This window comes from Schistocerca gregaria, chromosome 7 (genome assembly GCF_023897955.1).
Source record: "Schistocerca gregaria isolate iqSchGreg1 chromosome 7, iqSchGreg1.2, whole genome shotgun sequence".
NCBI lineage: Eukaryota > Metazoa > Arthropoda > Insecta > Orthoptera > Acrididae > Schistocerca > Schistocerca gregaria.
The window spans coordinates 86,378,977-86,400,497 of record NC_064926.1 but is presented as its reverse complement, the minus strand read 5'-3'; the positions used below and the strand labels follow the sequence as shown (position 1 = coordinate 86,400,497).

The 21,521-nt window shown below is 40.0% G+C and overlaps 1 protein-coding gene across 1 annotated transcript in view; it reads right to left on the bottom strand.

Moving 5' to 3' along the window:
• Positions 1–5,260: 5,260 nt before the first annotated feature.
• Positions 5,261–21,521, bottom strand: part of LOC126281547 (AP-3 complex subunit beta-2) — a 223,057-nt gene continuing 206,796 nt past the window's right edge. The window contains exon 19 of the mRNA XM_049980608.1: positions 5,261–6,010. Within this exon, the coding sequence (XP_049836565.1) occupies positions 5,860–6,010 (151 nt within the window). The 3' untranslated portion in view covers positions 5,261–5,859. The remainder of the gene's footprint in view (positions 6,011–21,521) is intronic.

Below are 21,521 nucleotides of genomic sequence, written 5' to 3'. Positions count from 1 at the left end.
ATTTCAAAATTGTAAAGCTGTACCACATACACGATTGTACCTCAGGTCAAGGAGATGAGTAACAACAGGTGAAATGTAGTTACACATTCACTAAGAATAAATCACATATACCACTAGAGGATGTATGCGCTAGTCGTAAGGCCTTATCGCTTTGAAGAACTAAAGTTACATAATAAAAAAATTGTTGTTGTGCCTATCATGACTCAGCATCTCCACTATATGGTGAGTAGCAACTTTCCTTTACATAATATTGTAATATTTTTGTTTATTAGCAGGTGCATGTCTGCAATCCTCGTACGCACTGAAATCTGTAGCACACCACTAGAGGACTCTAAACAAAATGGAGCAGCCCACTGACAGAATATTCAGAATGCCGCCATCACAGAATGCCAAGCAAACATCGACAGTAGTGTAGATTTCTCCATGATTAAGCCACACCATAAATGAAACCAGAAATGTTTGTTGTTGTGTCCTAACAGAGGATAGAGGGATGACAGGAGTTACAGCTCACTCTGCAATTTCTGAGCTGTTAAGGAGCAAATGGAGAAAGACAGTGAAGGCATGATGATTGCATGGATCAGTGCTACTATCACGGTGTACGAACAACAGGCGTGAATTTTGAGACTGGACAGGATGCTCGCAGCAGGAGATTCAAGGATATTCAGGGGTCTGATTAACACTTTCTGTTTATAATCATGATACTACTACACTCAAGGCTAATTCTGAACATTACAAAAAGCAAATGCTATAACTGGTTACACAACAGAAATTTGTATGAGTCCATGATGTGAGAGCTAACAGAAATAGCAATCACTGACAGCACTGTAAAGTATGAACTTTGAGACCAGCACTCCAGGTGAAAAGAACAGACTTGTCAGAACTTAATCGAGGCTGGTGATGAGTGACATGCAGTTGGTGCTCCAACGAGCTCATGCGAACTATTTTTGCATACAAAAACATGAATTGTTGAAGGATTGTGGTGGCACACTATTTCTCCATTTCTACAGCTGGATCACTAAACCAATGGCAGTTTAGAGACTTTGCCCCATCTTATGAGTGTTTCTGTAACTCCAGGATGCCTCTGGCCAATCACATTAAGATTCCCCCCCTTCTACTACTCTTTTAGGTAGGGATGTTTCTGGCCTTTACACTAAGAAACTCCACATTTGGTAGCAACAATGTTCAGATGAAAGCTAAACATCATTGCCACTCCCGTTATGGCTAGTACCAAATGATTTGCGTCGCTTGGCCTCTGCCACTTACCCTCCACCATGCACCATATGGTGGCTTGCAGAGTATCCATGTAGATGTAGACATAGATGCAGCCCTTCGGCAGCTCTGGGTTCATGGTAAGCCAATCCTGTAGCTCTATTTTTTTCAGGTGATAGGGTGCTTATCTGCTGTTGCAGCAAACTAATGTGATCAGGCTCATTCAGGGTCACAGCTGCAGCATAGGGAGCCGATTCTGTCATCTCCATTGGTTGGCAGGGACATGGTCACAAAAGTGGTACTGAGACCGAACACATGTACACACAGAAGGTCTCGCTCTGTTCTAGGCAATGAAAAGATCCCTCAGCAGAAGTCTGCCTGCAGTGACACTTACATCACACGGAGGTGGAATTGGCAACAGGGCTAGCAATGGTGGCAGCCTTGATAACAGCACCCAGCGACAGCACATGGTGCAACACAGCCTGTGGTGACTCTTCTATGGCTGGCGGCTTGTCTAGCACTAACAGCTAAGTGGCCCATGGCAGCAAACTGCTAGCCGTCACTACGATTGCCAGCACATAGGATCGGCAGGAAAATATCAAATCAGATCGAACAACAGGAAAAATCCCTCTCCTGACACTAGTTTGGACATGTCAGGATGATATTTGGAGCTCAGGTGGGCATCTGGGGTGTTTTTCCCCCACACCTAAAATGAGAAATGACAGGATTCAGCTGGTTACACCATTACCGCTGCAGTGCCATCCCTGGTTACTCTGCCACTCTCACAGCAGTGTTATTTCACACATTCACAGTGCTGTGCCCTAGACCTGCCTCAGCCTCCTCATGCAGTACCTCATATGTGCATTTTCAGCAGACAACCATCTGTCAGACCCTCTGAACAGTCACCCAGAAATGCCACTGCACTCTTCCCTCTGCTGTCTCATGCTAGCAAACCAAGCCTAGCACCTGCCCCCTATGCATGCACTGCACACAGTCTCGAGGCTGATCTGGTCTGGTACCCCTCAAATCTTGTGCCAGACACTTACTCATTGCTCGTGCACACTGCTGGCAACACACCTGCCCTCGCTGTCACACAGTGGCCTGGCACTGCTGACATCCAGGTAACCTGCCACCTCACATCCAATGTCCTGATGTCTAGTGCACATCCTTGTCATATGACCAGCACCTACAGTATCAACACTGCTGCCCTTGGCCTCAGGACAGGTACAACATGCACCATGAAGAACAAGCCATAGATGCCTACTGCAAAATCATATTAAGACATGCCCGCCTTGTCTCTACACTTGCAACACAGCATGGTGAGACTTTTCATTTTCCAGTAAGAGACTTTAACCTCATGGTGATATATCTGTTTTAGTGGTGATGAACCCTACCATGTGCAGTTTTAATCTTTTTCTTGTCCCATGGTACTCAATGCATCACACAGAAAGATCTTTGTTTTTTCCTGCAAAACATCCATGCCTCATGGAGCAAATTTGTGTTAGTAATGACACATGCTCCATATGTGACATTATTTCTTTTCTGCAGCCCGCAATAGTAAAACATTATTCCAGTCCTCCATGTAGTGGCTTGGTTATCTCAGCAAAGAAGTCTGCTTTTTCTCTAACCTCCATAGTGTTGTTATTGTCTACCATGCATGCCACCATGTGTTGACTCCTAGCTAATTTTATGTGGATTGTTTAAAATGGGGGAGGAGTGGGAGAGGAGGACTAATTCCCTTCAATGCTATCCTCATGAACTGTGTAGTTAAGTCAAGACCCCCATCCCCTGTGGCACCCAACATTCCATTGCTGCTGCATGGTGGTCACTGTAACGTCCCCATAGTTTATAGTTACAGAGAACTTGCAGTGCTTACTGGCCCCCAGCTCAGGAAACCCAGGTGCACCAAACCTGTGCCTGGAAAAGGCTGGGTGCCCTAAGATTTAGATGACTTGGAGTGGCACGTGTGGCTTATCGAAAATACCATGGATGTGGCAAGCACTAACCTCTGTTGGAACTGCTGGACAGTTTTAATGAAAAAGAATTTATCTTTTAAACTGTAATTACATTGCAAATTGATCTGGGGCACTTCCAAGTGAAATGAGCAATGGCCTCAAAAAACAGCTTAGCAAATGTTCTACCTTCCTGGATGTTGAACCCCAGCACTATGATGGCTCCATCTATACTTCTGTTTGTATCAACACACTAACAATCAATAGCACCTGCATTTTGACAGGTGTCAACACTTCACATTGCTCCCATGTGATCTGGCCAATCATGGACAGTGCTTCTGCAATGACAAGGATTCCCTTGGCCTGTAAGCTGAAGGTCTCAAGGCCCTCACAAACAGACACTAGTCCCCCAGACCTAGTTCTTAAATGGATTTCCAATGACACACACACACACACACACACACACACACACCTAATCCTCACACCTGTGTTGCCATCAGCAATGGGCATCCCTATCACCCCACCTGAAACAGCTGAACCATATTTTTAACCAGGACTGTGATTATCTATCATCATGCCTAGAAATGAGCTACATCCTACCCACAATCCTTCCACTGTCCACACAATCTATGCAATATCCTGATTCATTCCTCTCTCACACCCACTCCTAACCCCCTGCCAAATGGGTCATAACCCTGGGGAAGACTAAGGTGCATAGTTCTATCACGGACTTATCCTATCTCATCAGAGAAAGGGTCACCTATAAATGGAGCCTTGTGAGTTGCCAGATTTGCTGCTATTTCTACATAGCATTTTATGTGGACATGACCACCAAGCATTACCAAACTGAGGCCAAGAACAGAGTTGACTGCCCAGTTGCGGCACATGCTGCTGAACACAATATGCTCCAGTTCAATAGCTTCTTCGCAACATGTGGCATCTTTATGCTGCCCCCAGCACCAGATTTTCCTGGGAGTTACCTTTGCAATAGATCCTTCAATCCCATAATACTCCTGGCCTCAATCTCCGCTAAGCCACTGCACCCACACATTCTATTTAACAGTCCCCCTTCCTCTGTGCCCGGTTTTGCAGTCCTATCGTGTTCACCTGCTGCCTCCCCTTCCCATGTACCTGCACGATACACCTGCTTCCTCCATCTGAGCTGTCCATCACCATTTCCCTTCCCTCTCTCCCACACTATCTTTTCTCCTGTCTCCCAATCACTCCCCCCTAGTAAACTTGCAGAACTGTTGTACTTTAATAACATTGTTATTGTTATTACTATTTATTGCCTTGGAAAAATCTCTATTGTGTTATATAAGGAGTGACTGACTGAAAAATAATGGTGAATTGTATGTTTCATTTAAGCAAAGTAAAGAAATAGCCAAATCTGCACTGCTTGAAATAATGTCTGCTATTTATGATGTATACGATGATGTTCATCAGCAGTATTATGTGCTGCAGTGGCAGCAATCTCACATCCACCACTGGGTAAAAGTGTCAACGTTGCTAAACGACTATCTTGGTTCCTGGCACCCACTGAAGGTTGCCTATCTAACAGCTTCCAGGGAGAACAAAAATTAGTATTCAATATCTGTAAAGTAATCAGAAGTTTAAAGCTGTTTTATACATGGGAGTTCAATTCTTTTTTAAAAAAACTGGATGTCTATTGATCTTTTAGATTTTTGCACAAATTACCGTCTTCAACTATGTACATCCATGTCCTTGCAATCTTCTAATGCCACCTAAACAGGTTGCACTAGATCACAGGCTCAGTATGAAACAACAAACTCACTTAAATCCATGTACCATCTATCCATCTGACTACATCTGCCATCCACCTCCATATCATTTTCATTACAGTCCATCTTCATGTCATTTTCATTACAGTCGTGCTTAAGTCTCCCAATCCAGTCGGTCATCTGATCCATTTCTTTGTTTTCCTGCCTCTTTAAGATGTTCACAACTGTTTACTAAGCAAATCTTAGTTTTTGAATGGTTTCTGCATTTAAAGTTCACATCTCACTGCCTTTGATCAAAACTGGTAATACACACTGAAAGTAGTCCACTTTAGTTTACCAGAATCACTCCGTACCATGTTTTATGCTTCTGTTATTTATTTTTCTATTCATTCAGTGACCATTCAGTGACTGTCAATTTGCACTACTTTTGGATATGGATTGTACATTGTTTAGTCTTATTGTAATTATTTCAGGCCTGCTATTAAAATTATTCTATTACATATATACTAACAATTACAGCGCATTTGGCTTGTAGTTGTGACAGGTAATTAAATAAGTAAAGGAGTCTTTGTCACAAATATAGTCTAACACTCTCAATCTAATTCATGTTGTAAATAATTTTAGTACAAAAAAATTGAAGCAGGAATGAATAATGAAAGTAACAGGTTCTGGTATCTTCTACATAATGATACAATTGAAACTTACAACAGAGAGGCAAGTCTCAAGTGTGTATGCATTCACCACAACAACACAACTCTTTTAGACAATCTTCTCTACAATAAAGATATAAAAATTACCTTAAAATAAATTTTACATTATTCTCTCTCTGTCATGGCAAATGTTGGAATGTAAATAACTTAGATGATGGAGTTCACATTATTTGAACAGAAGCAAAACAATACAAAGACATGTACACAAAACTGGCTGGGCTTTCTTTTTAAGTCAATACAGAAATACTACTTCCGCAAATGCCCTTTCACTTCATTTAACAACATTGATCCAATTACAATTTTTTCACAACTAACAATCAAGTTTACAGAGCTATCTTGAAGCATTTTTACTACTATTAAAACAAGTGACTTTGAGGACAATGTTTGGCCAGCAAACCTGTAAAGAGAAAGACCTTAACTTATTACCAATATACACATAAAAGCAGTTCAAAGTAATACTAGTCAATTTCAGATACATGGAATGCAAACAGTATTTCAATTCCACCTTTGCAACTACCAGAAAATGGGTGTTTTGTCATCAGATTCATTTGTCTTGCCAAAATAAAATATCAACAGCCTATAATGAAAAACATTTACGGTTTGATGTGCTTTCTAGATTGAGAAACAGTCCGTTACAAGATGCTGATTTTTAGTTACAGTATTTGATGCCTGGGTTTTTGCTCTCATGAGGAAACTGTGTCCCCTTGCACCTTTTTGGGCTATTGTTTCGTTTTGCATTGTTGGTTCTGGCTTAATTGTGTGTTTTGTGTAGTGTTGCCAGCTTGTATTAGTTTTTCTTCAATCTAAAACTTTTTTTTTCCAGTTTGTCACTGTGTGTTATTCTCTTTCCAAAAATCTTCCATAAACACAAAGCATTAACTTTCAATGAACAGTTACTCAGTGGTTGAATAAATACTGGAAACCAGACACAGTACAACGTAATTGAAAAATCACATAGAAAAAAGGGAAGAAAAAAAAACTTCCTTTTTACATCCTCCACTCTTTGTCCGTGCACCTTCCTCCACTCCCCGCCCTCCCCATTTCATTTCACCTCTTGCTCCTCACCCTTTTCCTCCAACTCACTCACCATCTGACTACTTTGAATTTATTGTTCAGCATTTTTGCCTCCGCCCTCCACTATCTATTATCACTTAGGTTTTCAACTCCATCACTACACCCTTCATTTCTCTTACACATTAAATAAATACACATTAACATAATTAAATTAAATGAAACACAAATGAAAAACTGAAAAGAAAGCAGCACAGTTTTAGAGTGAAGAAGAAGTAATGGCAAGTCAGCAACACTACATAAAAACAAACAATACATATTTAGCAAGAACGATACTAAATACACAATGATAGTACTACATTGTGTTGTGCTTAACATTAAAAAATGTGTAGTTCTGCAAAGAATTGTGGGATTAGGCCAGAAACAACAGTACAAAATGAAAAAATAGTCCATAAACATGAAAGCAGATAGTGTTTCCGAATGGGACCAAAAACTCAGGCATGAAATACTCTAACTTAAAATCATCTTGTAACAAACTGTTTCTCAATTTTGGAAACATGCCAAATTCTATATATCTTTCATTAGATGTTTTATTTTAATAAGACAAAATGCATTTGGTGACAAAACACGCATTTACTTGTAGTTTCAAAAATGGAATTAAAATACCCTCAATAACTGTACATCAAATATAGTCAATAAGGCCACATAAATGAAGAACATAACAAAAGGAGTTGGTATATTACATTTAAGAGGGGAGGACCAAAGCAACTTGTTAGCTGATTTATGTATTTAATTGTGCATGTGGTGATAGGTTGCTAATGATGTATCTAGAGCTACTACAAACACAAGGACCATGTCTGAAATCTATGAACATTATTATTCTTTTCACACATCAGTTAGCTACCTCTTTTGTTTGCGAGTATTGGTGTACTTACATGTTGTTTATATCCTTGGATTTCATGTGTGTTCTTTGCCTTAGCTTTCAGTGCTTCAGAAAAAAGTTAAAATGTTTACACAACAAGCTGTCAGATCCGTGTCATTTATGCTTTTTGCTTAATGATGATCTTCTCTAGTTCTTTAATAAATCTTGTATTTAAAACTTCATTTCTGGCTGTATGTATCTTGCATTTATTTATTTATCAATTCATTGTATTCCATACATGAGTCAAAATATACATAACAAAATACTATCAACCTATATTCTGTATTAACAAAATATCACTATAATGCTTTGTATTATTCATACTTTTGCCAGTTAATTTGAATCAATTAAATTAGAAAGAAGGCTACTAATCCGAAAAAAATCTGTTGTTTCCTTGGTTACACTAGATGACTCCAATTTATAATGCTGGTGTTAAAGCACATGTTTGATACACCTCTCCAAGCTAGTCAGTCCTGCACGAGTTTCTTCATCTATGCACATATACTGCAACCTACATCCATTTGAACCTGCTTGGCCCCCTTCTACAATTTTTATCCTCCATATCTCTATTCACTACCAAATTAACTTTCCTTGATGCTTCAGGATATATCCCATTAATCTATCCTTTCTTTTAGTAATCTTGTGCCACAAAGATCTTTTATACCTAATGTCATTCAGTACCTCTTTATTGATTATCATACTCTGTCAGGTCAAAAAATTTTGAGGCTGGGTTAATAAAAAAACAGAGAAAAGTTAAGACGGCAGTTTTAATACTTCAGGTGTTCTACATAGTATTCCCTCACTTGAGTAAGACACACAGAATGTTCCTACAACCATGTGAAACTATGCAAGTCTTTCTTTGTGATGTTTTTCAACTTGTGCACCATGTCGACTTGAATTCTGCTTATGTCATCAAAGCACTGACCCTCCATATGAATTTCTGCACTCTGTTGTTTGTCCAAGTCTTGTCAACTGTGATGATTTTTTCCAGAAAAGAACTGTCGCTTTTTCCATTTGAATCAAGTCTTGGCAGGCATTACATATCACTGTTTTTGGTCAGACAAAGATTGCACACACTTTTCTCTTCTTCAAAAAATTCTAAAAACATCTTCAGCACTCAATGTAGAGATGTTGCTCCATTGTGATTTGTGATAACAATGTTGACACGCCACAATCACATATCTCCTCCTCAATTCCGACTGCCTTACAACTCACTTATCAAATGCACATCTGTTGTTGACAGTTGTTACCTCAAGCTGTCACTATAGTTATAGCATTCAAGTTACCTGTACACCATGGTTGCATTGGTCTCAGAACTTTTTGGATGGATAGTACATCTTTGCATTTCAGAAGATTTGTGCTCTTTTTGTTTCAACTGTCTATCATTCACATTTTACTTCCACGTGAGGTTACATTTGACGCAGATATTTTCGGTAATGACTCCCTTACAGTCGAATTTATATTAAAGTGTTAACATATTTCCCTTTATCAGAAAAGCTTTCCTTGCTATTGCTAGTCTGCATTTTATATCCTCTTTAATTCTGCCAACATCAGTTAGTTGGATGCCCGGATAGTAAAACTCAGCTACTACCTATCACGTCTCATTTCCTAACCTAATTCCCTCATTATTGCCTGATGTAACCACACTGCAACATCCTGGTTTTACTTCTGTTGCTGTTCATCTAATAACCTCTTTTTCAAGACACTAACCATTCTGTTCAAATGATTGTACAAGTCCTTTGCCATCTTGACCAGAATTACTACATCATTGGCACACTTTATAAAGAGTTCTCATTTCTCCTTCTTGAACCTTAACTCCCTCTCCAAATTTCTCCCTGTATTTCTTTACTGATTGCTCAATGTAAAAATTGGATTGTCTACATCTAAACTCTGCAAACCAATGTGAGATGTATAGCAGAGGGCATGTCTCATTGTACCAGTTATCAGGGTTTCTGCCCATTGCATTCACGCACACAGTACAGGAACAATGATTGAATGCATCTGTGCATACAGTAATTATTCTAATCTTATCCTATTTACAGTTTGTACAGAAACCAGATGGCAGTTATAAGAGTCAAAGGACATGAAAGGGAAGCAGTTGTTGGGAAGGGAGTGAGGCAGGGCTGTAGCCTCTCCCCAATGTTATTCAATCTGTATACTGAGCAAGCAGTGAAGGAAACAAAAGAAAAATTCGGAGTAGGTATTAAAATCCATGGAGAAGTAATAAAAACTTTGAGGTTTGCCGATGACATTGTAATTCTGTCAGAGACAGCAAAGGACTTGGAACAGCAGTTGAACGGAATGGACAGTGTCTTGAAAGGAGGATATAAGATGAACATCAACAAAAGCAAAACGAGGATAATGGAATGCAGTCAAATTAAATCGGGTGATGCTGAGGGAATTAGATTAGGAAATGAGACACTTAAAGTAGTACAGGAGTTTTGCTATTTGGGGAGCAAAATAACTGATGATGGTCGAAGTAGAGAGGATATAAAATGTATACTAGCAATGGCAAGGAAAGCGTTTCTGAAGAAGAGAAGTTTGTTAACATTAGGTATAGATTTAAGTGTCAGGAAGTCATTTCTGAAAGTATTTGTATGAAGTGTAGCCATGTATGGGAGTGAAACATGGACGATAACTAGTTTGGACAAGAAGAGAATAGAAGCTTTTGAAATGTGGTGCTACAGAAGAATGCTGAAGATTAGATGGGTAGATCATATAACTAATGAGGATATATTGAATAGGATTGGGTAGCAGAGATGTTTGTGGCACAACTTGACTAGAAGAAGGGATCGGTTGGTAGGACATGTTCTGAGACATCAAGGGATCACCAATTTAGTATTGGAGGACAGCGTGGAGGGCAAAAATCGTAGAGGGAGACCAAGAGATGAATACACTAAACAGGTACAGAAGGTTGTAGGTTGCAGTAGGTACTGGGAGATGAAGAAGCTTGCACAGAATAGAGTAGCATGGAGAGCTGCATCAAACCAGTCTCAGGACTGAAGACCACAACAACAACATCCTCATGATCCCTATGTGAGCCATACATAGGGCGTTGTAGTACATTCCTATTTAAAGCTGGTTCTTGAAACTTTGTTAACAGACTTTCTTGGGATAGTTTACATCTATCTTCAAGAATCTTCCAGTTCATTTTCTTCAGTATCTCTGTGACATTCTCCCACCGATCAAACAAACCTGTGACCATTCATGATGCCTGTAAATCCTCTTTTAGTCCTATTTGGTATGGGTCCCACACACTTGAGCAATATTCTAAAACCAGTCACACGAGTGATTTGCAAGCAACCTCCTTTGTAGACTGACTGCATTTCTCCAGTATTGAACCAATAAGCCAAAGTCTACCATCTGCTTTATCCACAACTGAACGTATGAGATAATTCCATTTTATATTCCTACAAAGTGTTACATCTAGTATTTGTGCAAGTTGGCCAATTACAACAATGCCTCATTGATATTATAGTCATATACTACTACTTTTTTTTCATTTTGTGAAGTGCACAATTTTACATTTCTGTATCAAGATTTGACTGAATATTTATGTAGATTCTCTCTGATGGTACTTCATCATAGATAATTGCTTCAGCTGCAAAAAGTCTGTGGCTACTACTAACATTGTCTGCCAATCAAAATGTTCTCAATCCAGTCACAAATTTCACTTGATACTCCATATGACCGTACTTTTGACAATAAACATAGATGTGGTACTCAGTCAAATGCATTTATGAAATCAAGAAATACATCATCTACAGACTGCCTTGATCCAAAGCTTTCAGTATGTAATGTTAGAAAAGTGCAAAGTTGGTGAGACATGTGGAAAGTTGGGTTTCAAATGATCAATTTTTTTTCTAGAATTCATGCTGTTTGGCACTGAGGAGGTCATTCTGTTCAAGAATCTAATTATGTTTTAGCTTAGGGTATGTTCTAAGATTCTGCACCAAATCAATGTCAAGGATAATGGATGGCAGTTTTGTCGATCACTTCTATTATGCTACACACGAATACCGACTGAACAGCTTCCCTCTTCCTTATCTCCAGAGAATCCTTCAGATCTCTTGGAAGGATAGAATACCCTATACCGATGTATTATGGCTCGCAAGCACAACCAGCATTCATGTACTCCTGAGCCACTGCAGCCTAAGGTGCCTGGGACATGTCAGGCACATGGATCCTGAGTGAATACTGAAAAAAGTGTTGTACAAGGAACTTCAGGAGGGTGAGAGACCAGCTTCAAGGATGTCTGCGTGAGACATCTGACCAAGGTCAGCACTGATCCAAGTCAGTGGGACAATACAGCTGGTGACAGTGTCAAGTGGCGACACGCTGTGCAGTGGGGTTGAGCTTTCAGAGAACGAACACATGGAAGATGACATCAGGAAGAGGGAAAGACGGAAGGAGAAAGTGGCCTCTGGTGGAAGTCCTTCACATTTCAAGTGCCCAAACTGCAGTAGACTGCCACTCTTGAGTGGGACTTTTCAGCCATAGCAGATGTTGCAGAGTCTGAACCAACTATGCTACACCACCATCCTTCAAGGATGGACGGATGTCATAAAGACAGGAGTGACCTGTGCTTTCTTCCAAGAAGTGGGCACAGTTTTCTGTTCAAGGGATCTATGACAGATTACACTTAGAAGAGGGGCTAACTCAGCCCACAAATTCAGTACAGAATCTGATAGGGGTTCCATTCAGCCCTGGTGCATTGTTCAATTTTAACGATTTCAACTGTTTCTCAACACCACTGACACTCATTTCATTCATCTTTTCAGTGGCATGAAGATTAAACTGGGGCAATTCTCCTGGGATTTTCTTTGAAAATGGAGTTAAGCACTTCAGCTTGTGTTTTGCTACACTCATTTTCAGTTACTGTCTTATTGGCAAAGGACTGGACACTAACTTTGGTGTCACTAACAGCCTTTACATACAACCAGAATTTCTTTGGGTTCTGTGGAAGATCACTAGACAATATTCTGCTATGATAGCCACTGAAGGCACCACACATTGCTCTCGAGGTCCAAATGCATTTCATTCAGCATTTCTGTATCTATAGCCCGACACTTTGTTCTACACCTATTATGCAGTAACCTAAGTTTCTTTACAGTGACTGTGTACTATGGAAGTTCCCTTCCATTATGAGCTGTTCTACTTGATACATATCTATCCAATGTGTGGTCAACTATTCTTCTAAACTTGAGCCAGAGTTGCTCTACATGCTCCAGATCGGTGCAGAAAGTTTCAAGTTTTGTAATTTGTTAATCATTGTTGATACAACCGTGTCATGATCACTGATACCAGTTTCAATGTGGATATCCTCAAAAAGATATCTTTTCAAAGTATTTTCAGAGACGGCATTTAGTAAACTGGAACATCTTTATCACACCCACCACTAACAAAATTTTAATTTTCTCACTTAATTGGTAGATGATTAAAGTCTCCACCAATGATTACAGTATGATAGTGGAACATATTTACAAGTAAACTGAGGTTTTTCTCAAAAGTTTACAGCTACATCAGGAAATGAGTCTGGTGGGTGACAGAAGGATCCAAATATAATTTTACACCAACCCCTGATAATGAGTGTTGCCCAAACAATCTCATATGCAGCTTCAATTTCTATCTTGGTGGACTGAGTTTATTGTCTATTGCTACACATACACACTCAAATTTTTACCAAAAATCTCACTCCTATCAATTTCAGATTTCAAGCAGCTTTCCGTCCCTAGTATTATGTGAGCTGCATTGCTTTTCAGGAGCACTTCAAACTCTGGCAGTTTGCTGCTAATGCTTTGGTGGTTAACCATTAGGATTTTAATACTCTCATCTGAGAGGGGCATTTCTTTCGATATTACACTGATACTTCTGGGTTTCCTGCAGCTATCATTATCTGGAGTGGATGAACAGTCACCTAAATTTAAAACAAAATGCTTGTGTGCACCTGATACACATTGAGCTACCTGAGTAGAAGCCTCTGATATGTAGTGCACACACGACCCATTTCAGGGTCAAGTATGGTCAATCCATGGTCCAAGTCCAGGGAGCCACAGCCTAACTTGTCACAAAACCTTCAAAGTGTCTGGCTCAGTCCTACTTGACTGAGAACCGAAAGGCTATGATCAATTCTGGGGATAATGCAGCATATTGTGGGCTTTGTTGGAACTCGGTACACAAGGCTGGTCTTCTCAACCTTCTCTGTCATCCACTGGAATGACTCAAGTGTGACCTTGGAGCCTTGATGACTGGCATCATTTGTTCCAATATGCTCCACAATCTCCAGTTGGTTGCACCCTGTTCCCTCAAGGCTGATGTAATAGCTTCTTCAACATGTTGAATGAGTCCACCAGGCATACATACTGTGTGCATCTGGTGTCCTTTCCTGCCCCTTGCTGCTGTAGGAGTGTTCCTTACTTTATTGAAACAAATAACATGGTGTAGGAAGGTTCCTTAATTCACCACTGAACTATGTAAAATGCTACACTGATCCATGCCATTCATGGAAGGGCATGTATCATGTACGTCAACATAGAGCTTGGACTAAAAATGTGCATGTACAGAAACACAATGTAAGTTGGTAAAAGATCAGATGACAGATACGCAAGCATGCAAAGAAATTTTAGGGCAGAGAAGTGACAACAGAAATTCCACATATTCCCACGAGTTACATTCAGGTTTGGTGAAAAAAATACAAGCATGGTTAGACCAGGAATTTCACATACTTTAGGAAATGGTCAGCTTTCTGAGGAGGTAGTCACTAACAATACCAATAAGTTTAAATGACAATGGTATGAATTGGCAGAAACTACAAGGGAATTATCAGAAAGTCAAATTAAAGGCAAATCTTTCAATGCAACAACACTATTAGAGGAATTACAGTTGGGAAGCGGAATGAAGTTTTGTAAGCATTTTTGAAAGTTTGAACCACATGAGGTAGGGTAGTACATCCAATGTTGAGTGGGGAAAACTCCGACTCTAAAGAGTTTACTTTACGGGACAATTTTCAGAATAAATTAGTGTAAATATTGGTCTCAAATAATAAAAGAGAAATTTACACTAGAATTATTAGACCTGAAACATTTCATGAGGTAGTTTCAAAAAGTATACTGAATGGTATCAAACAAGACCTAAGTATTTAGGTAACGCAATAGACGAAATGCATCTGGGAAAGGTACTGGTAAGATGTAAGAAAGGAAATGTTATAAGAGGTTTGTTTACCATGAATGAATTGCTGTCATTTGCTGAAAATCTAGATATGATGAATAATACGTGCAATAATCACAGTCACGAGCATATGTGCCAGGAAGGAGGTAAATTTACCTAAAAATACAAGGAAAAAATGAGAGTTGAATTATTGTCAGGTAAATAAAAGTCAGAGTAATAAATGTGAACAACAAAGACAGGAAGTACGCAGCATTGTTATACAAAATTTAAAAACAGTGGCATAAAGGAAAGTGCTAGAACAGGGCAGCCTTTTTCGACAAACCTAACACCAGTACTGGAAAACAATCAATGTCTTGGTTAAGATGTCATAATTCAGGGTGTGTCCAACTAAGTATAGGCCCATAATGATAAACAGTTGGTTGCCTTTAGTGAGGCAACACAACTAAAAAATTATTTACTCACTGAAGAAGACAAAGAAACGGTATGGAGTTTACTACACCAATAATTTCAGAAATAACTGACAATCAGGAAGTGAGTGTAGGTGAAATTTCTATTTTATCTGAGTCTTTGTTCGAAGTATTAAAACATAAGAGAAAGTATCCAATACTTCCAGTTATTGGGGTATGCATAGTAGGAATAACTGGAAGCAAAGCAAGATAAGCATGAAGTGCAGTTACCAATAACATTACACAATTTTATGTTTATGTTTATGCAGTAGTGCCTAATGTAAATTTGCAGTTGTTACAAGATATTGATTGGCTGATAAGATTTAAAGTAATTCTGGATTTTTCAGCAAAGATATTAACATGTACTTATTATGGCCAAGTATTTGTAGTAACATTTATTGGGAAGATTACTGAAAACACCAACACATATAGCGAAACCACCTAGTAGCGAAAAGCACTGTGATGGATACAGAGAGCACTCTGGATACACAAAATACGCTGCAAGAACTAATTAGGATGAAAGCTTATCAATCTGGTCTGTTAACTGAGTTACAGAAAAATGATTATACCACATATTGATGAAGTACAGCAAATCTTTCTCAGATACACCACAAGACCTGATAACTACATATGTAGTTTTACGTTCAATGATGAATTGCCTTTTTCCATAAACAATATCTGGTACCATTAAGTGTATGACCAGCCATACAAGAGGAGGTTAATAAAATGTTAGGAGGAGAAATAATAGAAAGGAGTTCTAGGGTATGCAGTAACCTGTTATTAGTAGAGCATAAAGCGACAGGGCAGCGGGGAGAGGGGTACATCTAAATAAGCACATAGAGCCTGAAAGAGCTCGACCAGTCAGTATAGATGAAATATTGATGAAATTAGAGCAAGCAAAGCACTTTCCCTTGATGGATCTCACATATGGGTACTGACACGTCAGACTTGATTAGAACTGAAAGAAATTTACTGCTTTTTTGTATGAGGGTACGTCATACCAATTTGGATTGTTACCTTTTGGATTAAATCTCTCAGTGCCAGTATTCATAAGAGCCTCGGATGCTGGGCTGGGTAAAGATTTATAAAAAGAACTAATAATCTACGCAGATGACATATTCTAGTGTCCAAGACGTAGGAAGAACATTGTGATTTATTGGTTAGAACATTAAGGTGTTACGTTAAAGGTATCGGCAAAAGACTGTCAAAATCGATTTTTTGGAGAGAAGGACTTAAGTTTCGTGGACATGTGGTAAGACAATGGAATAAAAGCAGATTTGGACAGGATAAGAGCCATAAAAGAATGTACAGAGCCTAAAAGTATGAAAAATTGAAAGCATTTCTGGGACTGGCAGGATTCTATACGAAATATATTCGACATATGTTATTGGACTGGGGGTAACAGAGTGTCTAAGGCCTTTAATGAGATTAAAGTAGCTCTAGTAGAGGCACTCATTTTAAAACACCCACAGATGGACAAACCTTTTAAGTTAAGTACTGATGACTCACAGTATGAAATAGCAAGTGAGTTGTTTCAGTGACTGTGGGGTATTTTCATGGGAGAACATACTAGACTAGCTCTTGCGAGCCAAACTCTAAACGAACATGAACTGAACTACACAGAAACAGAGAAAGAATTACTGGCTATAGCGGGAAGTATCAAGAAAATTTCAAACTCTAATTTGGAGATATAAAATAATAATGTATACTAATCACCAAGTATCAGCATTCCTTATGGAAAGTCAACTACTACATAGCAGCTTAATACGTTAGGTACTATTATTGCAAATATATCACACTGAAACTAAGTATCTAAAAGGTTCGCAAAATGTAGTTTTGGATGCATTATCACGCCTACAATTGGGCATGAATGATTTGGTAAGAACAGAAGGTCCTGCAGTTACCTTCAACATTAATTTTTTATCAGTAAGTTATACTAATAATGACGTGAGAAACCTAGCCTTAAGAATGAAGAAGGGCATCAGTGATGATCCATGTTTGGGGGATATGTGGAATACGTTAGACGAAGGAAAGACAAATGATAATGTTACGATAGAATGGATTACGGTAAATCATGTTTGGTTTTGGAGAGCAAAGAAAATAAGATTCAAATGGAGACTGTATATACCAACATCTGTAGAACTCGATTTAATTACACTTATTCATCAGAGATATGACACTCCGGGGTATGAAAATGTGTTCAGCATATGGTAAAACTTGACTACTTTAAGAACTTAAGTAAAAAAGTACTGTCTGTACTATGTACATGTACAATGTGCCAAAATATGGAAGATAACTATCAAGCAATAAGGTATAAGTTATACCCAGTAATACCTAAAGACATACATGACCTTGCAGTTGACTTCTTTGGCCAATTACCAACATGGACAGGGAGGGGTGGGGACTTATATTTGTACTAGTGGAGTGTTGGTCTAAATATGTTAAATTCTACCCTATTAAGAATGTCAACACAGAGACAGTCATCAGATGTCTATGGGAATATTTCTCAGAGATAGGAAATCCACGTAGATTGTTCACAGACAATGTCCCACAGTTTGCAAGTAAAGCCTTCAAAGAGATTTTAGCACGGGAAAATATTAGACTCATTGCTGTCTTGAGATACCATGCACAGCCCTTGTGAACGGATCATGAAACAAGTCGATAGGTTATGTAGGACATACTGCTCAAACAGAATATACCTTGGGCACAGAAAACACCAGAGCCCCAAGCAATACTTAATGTACTTTCATATTTATCTAAAAGTTTATCTCCCATCAAAATACTGCAAGACAAATTCATAGTCAAGGTACTGTTGAAATTGTTAAATGGTCAGATGATAATATTAATGTACACAGAGACAACTTGGACAATGTTGTAAAAGAAAATTTACAACGAGCAGCAGGTAAACAGATATGTGAGTATAATGAAAAAGCCATGACACATAACTCTGATGTGGATGACTTGTTACTAATTAAGAAAGAACACCATAGCTCAAATTTGAAGAAATAAACACACAAGTTTTTTCCTTTATACAGCGATCCTTACAAAGTTTTAAATGTACCACACATGAAAGCAAGTTTCTCGGTCAATCCAGAAAGTGGCAAAGAAAAGGGATTATTTAATATTAGTATATTAAAGCAGTATAAGACACCATTAAATTGAATTTGGGAAAGAACAAAGATCATTCTTAATGGTGAAAGTGTGTAAATGAATACTGTCAACTGTTTTGGGGGGGGGGGGATTAATCATGGGTTTGCGATACTACCACTATTGTGTACTGACTTGCGGTAGTGTTCTCGCTTCCCGTGCACGGGATCCCGGGTTCGATTCCTGGTGAGGTCAGGGATTTTCTCTGCCTCGTGACGACTGGGTGTTGTGTGTTCATCATCATCATTGACTCGAGAGTTGCCGAAGTGGTGTCAACTAAAAAGGACTTGCAAAACGGCGGCCAAACTTCCCCGCATGGGGCCTCCCGGCCAAAAACGCCATACGATCATTTCATTTCATATGTACTGACCAACAAATAGACTGAACACAGAAATTATAGTGACCGCTGACAATAATATACTTGCCTATTCCATTGTATTTCACAGAAGTTTGTTAGGATCAATTTTTTTGGGTGTCTTCAATGGTGAGGCCATGGCAATTCTGTTCTTGTTTTGTAGGGAATGCCAAACAACTCCTCCTTCCAATGCCACGGACACCAGATCGGGTCCGCGGGTTGAGGGGTGCTAAGGGAATCCATCTATGAGGGTACTGTCTTCTTTTCTTCTTCAATCATAACGTCTCTCTATTTCCCTTTCTTCACCAATAGGAGTACCAAACCTATCTTCCCCCTGTACATATGCAAAGTTCTTATCGCAGGGTATTTTCTTTTTACAGCCTATGAAGTAGAATTTACAGCCTACAACAGTAGGATTGCACTGGCAGGTATTTCATGTATGGCAATGACAATGGGCTACTCTTGTTACACGGTACAAGATGTGTTATGTCATGATTATCGATGACGTATCTGATGGTTTTGTTAACTTCTGTAGTAATTTGATGTGTTGCAGTTGGGTTTGTATTTAACTTTTATAGGCGAGGTGTGGGATTTGTGCAATATATAACACTAAAACACACACACACACACACACACACACACACACACACACACACACACACACACACAAAGACTATACACTAACAAAGATGATTTAGGAGGTTTGTCACTTTTTCACGGGGAGGGAGGAATACGGCAGGGTGAACTACCGATAAGATTGATATAGATATGACAAGCCAACACTAAGGAGAAAATGGAGTTTAGGAGGGGAGGAAATTAGACACGTGAACTCGGGAGGGTACAGTTTGGGAGGGAGATAGTGGGAGCTTCATGGAGGGAGAAGTCTTAAGATGAGGTGAAGTGAAAGGTGGACATACTAAAGTATTCAATAAAGTAGTACAAAAGGAGGGTGAGGTACTTCAAATTGGGAGTTATGGGTATGCAATCGCCAAAGAAGACAGCTTATGCTGGGTTCGAGTGTACCCAAGGAAGGGAGGACCCCAACAATTTTATGGGTAACTAACTCCCAAAGAAGGGAGCTTATGCCAGGCTTGGGTGGATCCTTGGAAGGGAGGACCCCAATCACTTTAGAAGAAAGGAGAGGTACATCATACCAACCGGACCTTTGAAATAAGAGGAAAAGAGTACTGAATCCACGGAAAGATAGCTTACGAGAAGTAAGAAATGCTTATGGGTAATACTCACAAAGAAAAAGAATAAAGATGCTGCTTAAGAGAACGCCTCCTCCAAACTGGATAATAAACTGAGAAAATAAAAATTAGCTAACTCTGTAGTTTACCACGAGGAGTGTTAATGCAATGGTGGTAAGTGTGGCTGCATGGACTAATAAGTCTAGAACAGACATTGCTTAAGCAGCCGAAACATCCCCACACAAGCTGAATGCAGCAGTCATCAGCCATTAATAAGCACTCCAACACAAAATTACAAATACATAAAGGACAGGTTTGCATGTGGCTGGAGTAACACAAATGGCCTCAGGCTTAAACATGCAAATCAGTCACTCCAAGATGTGAATCCAATTGACAGGTGAGGTGCAGTAGAAGAAACGACACAGATGGACAACTGTTGCCTTGTCCCAGTGTTCACCATACAATATTCACACTTACGACATCCGCACTTAAGGTGAAATTTATAGTCTGCACAGGAGTGTGATGTGGGGACACAAGATCCTCAGTGACTGCGTGCCAGGTATAAAGACAGCGTAGCATGGGCATTTTGCAGTGTCACAAAAGGTGCGTCCCCACATGGCCAGTTTCTCACAGTGTGGGCACAAAGTAGCAACCGAAGACTTGTGAAACTGGGTTGGCAGAAGCCTCGCTAGAAGCAGCTATTGTTCCGCACCGTTAATCAGTAACTGTAGCAATAAAGTGTCCTGTCGCACAGCAAAATTGGCAGCTGTGAATGAAACTACTGTGTTTGGGTTGAAACTTGCTGTCTTAGCAGACATCTGTAGCGAGTGAGCGTATGGAACTGCCAAGAAAGCTGCGCTGCGGAAGGTCAAATCACAGTAACCTGACCCCCCCCCCCCCCCTCTCCTCGAAAGTGGAGCTGTGCTGTTGAGTTAAGTGGTGACAGCGAAAATTGATGATGGTGGTGCATTGTGATGTGCCAGCAGTAAGGCTGGGGGTGGTGGCATTAATGGTGCTGGTCCACTACAAGGCAGTGTGCAGCAGCATGAAGGGTGGGGGGGGTGGGATGGGGGCGTACCATGCCTAGATAGTGTGAGCCTGGATTTGATGCTGCGAGCGCAGCTCTGGGCAGGCGCAGAGTGTGGGAATGTGGAGACAAGGGTGCAATGACACTGCCAGATGGCTGCAAGGTGATGTTGACAGGGTGGCCATGTTTTACACCTGAAAGTGCATGCACCTTACACTGCAACCGTGAGTCACCGATGCCACCCGTGTCAGTATGGGTGGTGGCAGGTCGGGAGTGTGGTGCAGGAAGCACGTGAAATAATGCTGTTGCAGAAGTGTTGGGGGTGGTGATATGGCATTGTGAATGTACCCTGCAGTTGGCACAGGAGGGGAAATCGCTGGTCAGTTGTTAGCTGTGGGAGAGGTAGAAAACCAGGGTCATGAGCGTATTGTGCATCTGTATTAGTGATAGCCATTGGATCAGGTGCAGTGCCAGTATAGCACAGTGCTCTTTCCATGGTGTTTTTAGCTGTAGTATTGTGGGCAGGCATCTTGAGAGCTTTGGTGACGGGGGTTGTTGGCGCAGTGCGTCAGAGTTGAAGGAGGATTTGGCATAGGTGGTGGCAGTGTGCAACTGCAGGTTGTTGCGTAGATGGTGGTCATGC